This window comes from Henckelia pumila, chromosome 3 (genome assembly GCF_033568475.1).
Source record: "Henckelia pumila isolate YLH828 chromosome 3, ASM3356847v2, whole genome shotgun sequence".
NCBI lineage: Eukaryota > Viridiplantae > Streptophyta > Magnoliopsida > Lamiales > Gesneriaceae > Henckelia > Henckelia pumila.
Window position 1 is genome coordinate 40,919,719 of NC_133122.1, and position 11,365 is coordinate 40,931,083.

General features: G+C 36.1%; 1 protein-coding gene across 1 annotated transcript; it reads right to left on the minus strand.

Annotated features, from left to right (window-relative positions):
- Positions 1-447: 447 nt before the first annotated feature.
- LOC140892016 (peptidyl-prolyl cis-trans isomerase Pin1-like) lies at positions 448-2,026 on the minus strand. Its single transcript, XM_073300742.1, has 2 exons — positions 1,650-2,026; positions 448-803 (listed from the first exon to the last, which is right to left on the minus strand). The coding sequence occupies exons 1-2, from the start codon at positions 1,882-1,884 to the stop codon at positions 679-681; spliced, it is 360 nt and encodes a 119-aa protein (XP_073156843.1). The 5' UTR covers positions 1,885-2,026; the 3' UTR covers positions 448-678.
- Positions 2,027-11,365: the final 9,339 nt, after the last annotated feature.

The window sequence follows — 11,365 nt, forward strand, 5'->3', positions numbered from 1 at the left end:
ATCAAAGATTCTAAAGTACTTTCGGCTTGCGCACAAAAACTGGCTTTCAAGGAAAGGGAATGAATAATGGGTTGAAAAATTTAAAGCTACATATATACGAACTTTTCCAAAAGAGAGAAAGGTGAAGTGTAGATAGAACAAAAAATTGTATGGCATAAAGAGAGCGAAAATTGGGATCTTTCCAACCTTTTTTTTTTGCTTTTTAAATATTCAAATTATATCGTTATTATTAATTATAACATTCCACGATCCACCACTGGTGTGAATTCTATAATTTATTTAGCACAATTATAAAATAAAATTATAAAACTACTTCCTCTTAGTGACAAATAATCCCATTCCCCAAACACATCATCATTAATTGGCGAACAATAAGGATCAAAGTGTAATTCACAATCATTTGAGTCAAGTCTAATTCTCTGGCAAATCAAAGTTCAGAAAGCATGATTAGAGAGGAGGAAACTTATTGCTCTAATGAATCACATTCATGAGATGATAGTAAATCCGAGTTCAGATAGCACAAATAGAGAGAAGGAAACTTATTGCTCTAATGAATCACATTCATGAGAGGAGATGCATGCTGCGAGCCGGCGACAATAATATGGTCTTAATTCGGCATATCACATGTTTGCAACTATAGTAATTATATAACCTTCTCCGCCTTGTAGTGCACCAACATCAACCCGTTCTCATTATAATGTGGACACCGCTATCGGTATCAACAATGTCACTTATCTCTCCAATCTTCAGAGCAAATGTGGCATCTTCAAATGGCTTCTGCATCTGGCCACGACTAAAAGGACCTGAGAAAATAGGCATGATGAGGTTCTATTGCTGCAACTACAGACGTAAGAAAAGTATGCGATCAGATAATATAATAGGTGAGTCATGAAAAGTCATTCAAGCTGTTCACCATAAGGGCGGAAAATGTTGAGTTCCCAACTCTTCTCCACAGAATTCTGGACTGTAAATAAGTTTAGAAGGTCTTCCACCTAAAGAGCTAAATTTGGGTTTGTACTCTTATCTTGATGTTATGGGCTCAAGATTGCCAAATCAATTTCATGCAAGCTGATAATGCTTACCAATGCAAAGTCTTATCATTTGTACCACTAAATACAGGTATTTCTAACAGAGAAGAGGCTCATATTCACACAATTCTACTCAAATGCTAATCATATATGTGAGTCTCAAACAATGTATAATTCTTGAAAGTTGTAAGATGCGAACACTAGTAGAAATTCATGCTTCAGCTCGAAGATCTTGTTTTTCATGAATGGTATCATGTTCTTTGCATATAACCAAAGTCGAATCAAATTGGCATAACAATCTCCACTAGTAATTTTGCAATCAAAACTCAGAATTCGTCAATAATTAAGTGAATGGAAATTAGCAAGTTTGAAAGAATGTGGCTTCCTCCAACACATCACAATTCTTGGTTCGTTTCTTTTATCTCCACAGCTATGGCAAATTGGCAATACCGCATTCAGACCCATCAAAAGCAGATTCCTTATCCTCAAAGACAAATGTAATGGCAAATTTATATATATAAAAAAACAAATGGGAGCAAAAACCCTCGAATCTCTACGAAAATGAAGAAGTGAACATTTCATTTCAAGAAACAATCAGCGAGGGTTGGTTTAACATCTCACCAAGATCACCGCCGCGCTTGGCTGAGCTACAGTCTGATAATCGAGAAGCGACATCTTGGAATCTGGACTTTCCAACGAGGATATCGTTGCGGATGGACGCGATCTGCGCGACGGCGGCGTCTCTGGTGGTGGCGGAGATGCGGCTGCCGTCGGGGTCCTTCCAGGAGGACTTCCTCCGCGAGCCCTGGTGCTTAATCAATATGTGGGATGCCTTCACCTGCCCAGAAGACGCCATTTCTTCCGATCACAGCTGCGAGAAAATTCAAGATTGGAGAAGAAAGAGGGAGATTGATTTTTTATCCTGCGAAACAGTGTTGACATGTACGTATGGCTGGCTTTTATTTCAAGCTTAGGGTTCGATTGGGACGGAAGCGACGCCGTTTCAAGGACTCTGAGTGTGTGTGTGTGTGTGTGTCAGATCACAAGTAGATTCTTCTTCTCGAATAGAATCTTGCTACTTATGGGAAACGGTACACGGGTACAGTACTAAATATTATTACAAATTATTAACAAGATAAATTTGCTTAATTTAATTTATGATTAAAATTCATTTTGATAAATAAACTATTGGTAAAATGTCAAATTGGTACATGAATTATTGAAAATGGTTTAATTGATACATAATCAACTTATAAAGTCAATTTTACCCGTTACATACATTATTTTAAAAAGTCTAATATTTTTTTATAAATTAAAATAGATACACAATTTATTTTTAAAAATTATTTTATTAATACAATTATAAACATAAATTTATATTTATTTAAATTTATATTATAGAAAAGAGCTCGTACTTATTGTACGAAATATTATAAATATTAATTAATTCAAACATGTACATACACGCATATATAACAATTGATAAATTATAAATTCAAAATAATATATATTAAAAATATATAATAAAATATATATTTTTATGTTTATCTATGTTATAATATTATTCTTTATATTAATCAAATTAAAAATTATATATATGTGTGTGTCTTTCATTTATAATCTATAAATTTTATGTTGAATAATTTTTCGTATAATTATATATAATATTTTTTATAGTATAGTAATTAATAAATATGAATTTATATTTACAATTGTAATTAATATAATAATTTAAAAGACAAAAATATGTTAATAGTTCAATTAATCAATTTAATAACAATATTCAATTTAAAAGTAATTTAAGTAAAGGGTAAAATTGACTTTTGAGTTTGATCATATACCAATTAAACCATTTTTAATAGTTCATGTATCAATCTGACATTTTATAAATAGTTCATGTATCAAAATAATTACTACTCTTTAATTTATCAAATCTTTTAAAATTATAATACAAAAAAGGAAAATATTTTAACCATGCTTGATATGGTTTATTGAATTAATTATTGTTCTCATTGCCAACACCACTTTCGTTTTTTAGTTAAGCGATGAGTTTGTTATAGTCAAGTCTCAAACTTTTAATCTTTGATATTAAAGTTATGTTTAACTCATATATTATGGATGTGTTTACTTAGTGAAATTAATTATATATAGATAAATAATACTAAGACTATTAAACTAATTTTATAGGATGTTGAATAATGATGGAAAGGCAATCACGTGTTTACTTTGATGGATCAATTTTGTGATTGATATTATGATTAAGTGACGAGTTACAATTTTGCCCTTTGCTTATAATATATAATTTTATTTTTAGTTTTTATTTGTAAATTGAGATTGTGATTTTTATTGAAGAATGTAAATTATTATTAATCCACATGTAAATTATTTTAATTGATCAAAATTATTGGGTATAAATATTATTTATTTTTTAAAATAAAAATTAATAAATTGAGCTAATTTTTTTTTTCATGAATAAGGATAAAATTCAATGAAATGTATTAATCATATCTTAAATTATTAGAATTTTTATTCATGTTTTATAATTTTTAAATGGATTTTTCATATATAAAAATCAAATGAAATGTATTAATATATCTTAAAGTAGTGAGTTTTTATATATTATTTTTTTGGGAACCAAAGGATATTAGTGTAATTTTTTCAATTGAAAACATAATTAGTTAAGAATAATTTATTTTCACGCCATTTATTTGTGATAAATCATCAATGTTTAAGGTTTAAATTAGGTAAATATGGATGAACTTTATGAGTTAATACGGGTCTTCAAAAACAAGTAAACATGAGATTGATAATATTATTAATATAATCTTATACTTATCATAGCAAGTAAACGCATCCTATATATATGATAGATGTTTTTACAATATAATTGATTAGAATAATGGTGTATGACACCAAGTTCAAGTAATCGATTAATGTCTAATTTATCTTACCAAAAAAGTACCTAATTGATGAAACATAAATCATCGGTCACGTGCTCACCGACTAACCACACCATTTTCTCATACTTAAGGCCATGTACAATGGCAGAAGATGTGGAGCGATGAAGTCCACATCCTCGGCCCACATCATCTCTCGCCCCCTTCAAGGGGCGAGAATCTCGCACGCTGATAACATCCGCGTGCAAGAAAGAAGCGGGCCCCACGCAGTGATTCCCCTTATTTTATTTTTTTTAAAATTAATTCAAACGGCTTTCTTATTTTTTTTAAATTTTAAATTTTTTTTTTAAATTGCATGGTCAGATTAATCTGGCCATTAGAGATCCAACAGTCCAGATTAATCTGACCTTTTAAATCATTAAAAATTAAAATAATTAATAATTAAAAAATCATTTAATTTTTTTAAAAAAATAAAAAAAAAACTCAAAAAAACCTCAAACGGCTAGTAACGACTATATTTTTCAATCTTCTATATATTTTCCATTATTCCTTGAAACATCAACAACTTTTTCTACACTTTCATTCTACCCAAAAAAAAATTCTTGTTCTTTGATTTCATTCAATCCAAATCCAAAAATGAATCCATGGAACAATGATGATGTTGAATCCGACATTTTGGTGATAACAAACAACAACTCATTGTATAGGAATGTGCTGCCAATCCTTTGTATTTCAGGAATCTACTACAACTCCTACCGCAACCGTCTAAACCCTTCAAGATATCTTCCGGAAGCTTGTCAACCGCCTTTGTCTCTCGACCGGTTGCAGTCACAAGCCTATCGACTGGTTACTCAAACCAGCAGAAGATAAATCTCTCTACCGGAAGCTTGTCAACCGCCTTTGTCTCTCGACCGGTTGCAGTCACAAGCCTATCGACTGGTTATTCAAACCAGCAGAGGATCAGTCAACGGCTTATCAAGATATCTCAAGACAAATACTTGAGAAGAGACATTCTTTGCAAGATCTTTTATTAAAGGCAGAACCGGCGTATCAGAAGATCTGATTGACTCTTGCATCGAGATAACAGGTTGCACTAAAATGGCAAAAACGCAGAATGGCTACAGATAAAGCATTCGACCGTTTATACCAGTTTTGGACTCTGGAAGTTGTCTGCATTTAAAGAAGTGTACGATCTTCATGTAGAATCATCAATGCATCTATGAAGCATTAAATGTGCATTCAATGCAGCATCAGAACGTTCAAAATAAAGACGTTGGTGATTGACCTATATAAAGGGAAGATTGCTCAAGAAGTGAAGAGAACAAGAGAGACAAGCAACTCAAAAATTCTCAATCACTTGAATACTATCAGAAGTCCTCATCTGATATACTGAAGCAATACTTGAGCACACTTACAAGATCATTCACTTGCTGCTCAAATAAACCCTCGCCTACAGTTTACATATCTGATCTTCAAGGATCATCCTAGGGTTTTCAAGCCTCTCGACCGCTCTGCAGTTTGAAAAGCTCAACCGGACTATACTCATTATTGAAGAGACCTGAAGCTACTCTGAAAGCTTCCACCAGTCTGATAAGAACTGAGAATCTTATCTGTGTAAATCTAGGAGTTTTGGATTAGGCATTGGATAAGTCCTAAGTCTGAAATGGGTGTATTGCAAGACGTTGTAATAACCAAAGTCTTCTAGTGAATTCCTTCCTAAGTGGAAGAAGGGGAGACGTAGAAGGATTAAGCCTTCGAACTTCCATAAATCGTGCCTTAGTCTTTACTGCATATTTATCTTATATATTGCTCATACATCGTGTCATAACTTGCCTTTGCATCACTAAAACCTCTGAACTATTTCCGCACTGTTTAAGTTGTTCAAACCGTTTTAGAAGTTGAGAAAACAGATTAAGTGAACTAAACTTCACTTGATCATTTTGAAAAGAAAGAAAATAAGTTTCAGAGTGTATTCACCCCCCCTCTACCCTCTAAACCGATCCTAACAAGTGGTATCAGAGAGGGTTCCTTTCTCAACTGCTGATCTAAAGTTTTAAAATCATGACTTCTTTCAACAAAATTCCTATGTTTTCTAAAGAAGATTATGATGACTGGAAAATTCGCATGCAGGCACATCTTGCAGCACAGGACGATGACATGCTATATGTCATAACAGACGGTCCTATCAAAATCATGAAGGTCAACCCAGCTCTAACCGATGGTGCATGACAAATGATTGAGAAACCAAGAGCTGAGTGGACTACTGAGGACAAAAAGAAGGCCAATCTTGACAATGTGGCCCGGGACATCCTATACAAAACACTGGACAAGAACATGTTCAGCAAAATCAAGTCATGCTCCACAGAAAAGGAGATTTGGGAGAAGCTCACTCAGCTATGTGAAGGAAATGACCAGACCAAGGAAAACAAGCTCACCATGGCCATTCAAAAATATGACAATGCCAAAATGAAGCCAGGGGAAACCATGGCTGAATTTGATGAACGGTTCAGTAGTATCATTTGTGATCTTATTGCTTTAGGAAAAACTTATACTAACCGTGAAATTGCTGTGAAGGTTATGAGAGCTTTGCCCAAAGAATGGGAGATCAAGACAGTGGCCATGAGGGAGTCAAAAGACTTAAGCAAGGTTGAACTGCATGATCTCTTTGCAGATCTCAAAGCCTACGAGTTCGAGCTCAACATGAGGACAGAAGATGAACCATCTACCTCTCAACCAACCAAGGCCTTAACCTCAACGGTGATACGTCCACCGGTCGAGGAAGCTCCAAAGAGATCAGCTGAGCAAATCAGCAACGAAGCCATGACACTCTTTGTCAAGAAATTTGGTAGATTTATGCGTAAAAACAATTCTAAATTTAAAAATTATCATAAATCAGACCATACAGACGATGGTCCTACTTGTTTTAACTGTGGCAAGCCAGGCCACTTCATTGCAGATTGCACCAAGCCTAAGAGCAATGATCAGAAGCAATTCTCCGAAAGAAGAAGGGGCAAGGAGGACAAGAGGACGTTTAGAAAAGGAAGAGACCAAAGGGTTCTAGTAGCAGACGAAAGCAAAATCAAGTGGGCTGAGTCTGACTCTGACAACCCCAATACCGGAAGCTCTTCAGATGACATCGATGATGAAAAGGTGGAATGTCTTATGGCTGACATCGAGGAAGAAGCTGAGGAGGTATTTGACTTTGGCTCACCTGAATTTACTCACAGTGATCTAGTTACTGCTTTACACGAAATGGCTAATGAATACAAAGCACTATCCAAGGAATTTGAGGAAGTAAAGGCAGAAAGAGCTGACCTAAAAGATAAGTCAAGCGAATCAAGCTGCATGCAGCAAAAAGAGCTTGATGGTCTTAAGGTCAAGCTAAGTCTGCTGGCTACTGAGAATGACACCTTGAAAAGAGTGTTCCAAGTAACCTTGACTGAGAACAAAAAACTACTTGAAACAATTAAGGCTTGGAATAAATCTTCTGTAACCATTGACAAGATTCAAGAAATCCAAAGACCGGCACATGACAAAACCGGTCTAGGGTTTGGAACAAATGAACAGTCTATGGAATCCTGTATTCAGTCAAGTCTGGACAAAGGCAATCTTAACAAAATAAGATTTGTCAGGTCCAGCACGATATATGAACATGATGAGTGCAGCTTTGACAAAAATCAGAAAGTATCTAACGAACGAAGCTCTAAGCATAGAGGGCTGGGATATGTGGATCCCCAGATCTCTAATCAAAGAGGAACTTGGATCAAACCAAAACCTAATGAAAGAATAAAGGGAAACCAATCTAATTTCAAAAGGCCATGGAATGAGTCTAACTACTCTAAGAGAAGATGGTCAAAGGAGAAGCCTTACCAGTACTTTAATTGCAGGCCAGTTCAAAAGAGGTACAGGCTAACTGATAAAGATCAAAAAGGCAAGCAGCACACAGCTACCTCACAAGCACACACATTTACTGCTTATCGACCGCACAGATTTCTGGACACACACACGGGCAAACCTGTAAGGGTGTTCCAGGTGTGGGTCCCGAAAGGGCTAATCCGACCTGGACCCTACTAAATATGAGTACCAAAAGTTCTTCACTTTTTGCAGGTACTAAAAGTCCAAACGGGCGAGAAGACCACTTCTATCAAGGACACTACCTGGTACTTAGATAGTGGTTGCTCACGGCACATGACAGGGAATCCAGAACTTCTAACAGAAGTAGTGTTGTGCAAAGGACCAAAGATCAGCTTTGGAGACAACTCCAAAGGTAAAACCGTGGGTAAGGGTAAGATTATCCATGGTAACATCATTATTAAAGATGTGTTGCTTGTTGACAAACTGTGCTATAATTTGATAAGTATTAGTCAACTATGTGACAATGATCATTCGGTCGAGTTTCACAAACACACTTGCATCATCAAAAATGACAAAGGTGAGACTCTTATGACCGGTGTAAAAGACCTAAACACCTACAAGGTAAACTGGTCTTGCTCACATATTTCTTCACCTACTTGTCTTACTGCTCATCATGATAAACATTGGTTGTGGCATAAGCGGTTAAATCATCTAAATTTTAAGTCCATTTCTAATTTGAGGAAGCATGATTTGGTTTCTGGTCTGCCTGAAGGAGATTTTATAAAAGACAAAGTTTGTCCTGCTTGTCAACTGGGAAAGCAGGTGAGAGCAACCTTTAAAAATAAAGGGTGTATGTCTTCTTCTAAATGCTTAGATTTACTTCACATGGACCTATTTGGTCCTATACCAGTAAGAAGCATAGGGGGAATGAGATATGCTCTTGTTGTTATAGATGACTTTTCTCGATTTACTTGGGTCATCTTTCTCTCTTCAAAAGATCAAACTGCACCTCACCTGATTAAGCTTTTTAAACGCTTGCAAAATGAACAATCTACTGTGATAGATAGAATCAGGAGTGATAGAGGGACTGAATTTTTAAACACCACTCTTATGACTTATCTAGATGATCAGGGAATCAAGCATGAGTTGTCAGCTGCTAGATCCCCACAGCAAAATGGGGTGGCTGAAAGAAGGAACCGTACTTTAAAAGAAGCAGCCAGAACTATGATTGCTGATTCAAATGTTTCTCAAAGGCTTTGGGCAGAAGCAGTTAACACAGCTTGCTATACTCAAAACAGATCTATGATTAATAAACGATTTAACAAAACTCCATATGAGATCTGGAATGGCACAAAACCTGATATTTCATACTTTAAAATTTTTGGGTGCAAATGCTTTATCCACAACAATGGCAAAAATCATTTGACAGCCTTCGATGCCAAAGCAGACGAATGAACGTTTATTGGTTACTCAGCCGTTAGCAGAGCTTATCGAGTGTTCAATCAAAGATCACTAACGGTCGAGAAAACCATTCATGTTGTTTTTGATGAATCTACTCTTTGTACAGAACAAACTCAAGGGAGCCTAAATGATCTGAGTCATAGACTGGAAAACACAAATCTACAGGAAGAGAGTGACAGTGATCCATATCCTCCAAAGAAGGATGATCCAGTTCCCTCTACCGCGTGTGATCAAACAAGGCCAGAAGAGGATCCACCGGTTGATAACGATCCTCCTGCCAATGATGATCCAGTAAACGAGGACATTCGTCAACCAATTGATGACAACCCTTTAGGGAATTATTTTAGGTGGAACAAAGATCATCCACCTGGGTTGGTTATAGGTGACCCTTCTGCTCCTCGAAAAACACGTGGTCAAATGATTAATGAATTCTTGCATGCAGCTTTCATATTCAGGTAGAGCCCAAGAAGATAGATGAAGCTCTATCAGATGCCAGCTGGATTGAAGCTATGCAAGAAGAGTTGAATCAATTCACCCGCAACAATGTTTGGCATCTAGTTCCTCGACCGGAAAATCAAAATGTGATTGGAACTAGATGGGTGTTTCGTAACAAGCTCGATGAACATGGCACTGTTGTGCGTAACAAAGCTCGACTTGTTGCCCAAGGATTCAGACAAGAAGAAGGCATAGACTTTGAGGAATCCTTCGCGCCAGTTGCAATACTAGAAGCAATCCGCATCTTTCTTGCCTATGCAGCTTTCAAGGACTTTAAAGTTTATCAAATGGATGTCAAGTCTGCATTCCTCAATGGTCTACTTCAAGAAGAGGTGTACGTTGAACAACCACCAGGTTTTGTCAATCCTACTCATCCTCAATATATCTATAGACTTGACAAAGCCCTCTATGGATTAAAACAAGCACCGCGTGCATGGTATGATACATTACTAAAATTTTTACTGGAACATGATTTCCAAATTGGAATGGTCGATAAGACCTTGTTTAAATTTGTAAAAGGTGTGTTGGAAAAACGCGGCTCTCAGATCAATCACGATTGATACCCGGTGCAGCGGAAGTTTAAAAATTTTAGTATGGAACAATTCCATAGTGTGGGTATCAACCATACGATTAAATAATTTGTGTGTGTAAAATTAAATAACAATTATATAATTTTACCTTTAATCTCGAATCGAGATTCTGGACACCAACAGATTTAATCTGCTCTTGTTGTCTCTCCCTGGAACTGATGAACTTTAATCTCCTTCAATCAGGTCCACGAATAGAGGTTTAATCCCTCTGATAGATTGCACTAGAAAATCTATCAGAAGTTTTCTACGAAGAGAATAAACGAATTTCATTCGCTATTCCAGACTGCAATTCAAAATCACAGACTGGAATTTCTCACGCAGAGAAGGGAGGGGGCGGCCGAATTTCTTTTGAGAGAGAGCTAGGGTTTTCGATTTTCTGTCTCTCAAATTATGACCAGTTGTGTGTAATTTCTGTACTGCAATAACTTATTTATAATGCAGGCCACTAACACCTTAGGGCCCATTAGTCATAAGTTGAGGCCCGACAAGCAAAGCCCGCATGTTCAGAAATTAATATAAAATTCATCGTGACTCCGATTGATAAACCGATTTCACCAATGTGCACAGAAACCATTTCTGCACATTTTAAAGTCAAGATAAATTTTCCTGAATCCGAATTCAGTGGTTTCCAAAAATCTCCATCCCTATGTCATTTTAGGAAATCCTACTCCCTTACTCTTATTTAAGAAGTCCAACTTCTTTATTCATTAAATTTAACTCTTTAAATTTAACTATCTCAACGGGGATTAAAACTTCATTACACTGTGTGACCCTCAATGGTTCAGGGATACAGCTAGCCGTGGGCTCACAACTCCTTGTGACTCGGAACAACACTTTCCGACTTGCCCAACGAATCATGGTAAAGCGCCTAGCAACATTGCCCCATGATTCCCTAGGTATCACTGATAGTGCCTACAAGAACCAGTAGATTTTGGTTAGCGTACAGTACGGTCCCTTCATCCATATATCCCGATCGAATCAACAACCATTGGTATATCGAGAGTCGCTCAAGATTCGATAACTATGCAATACATCTTGA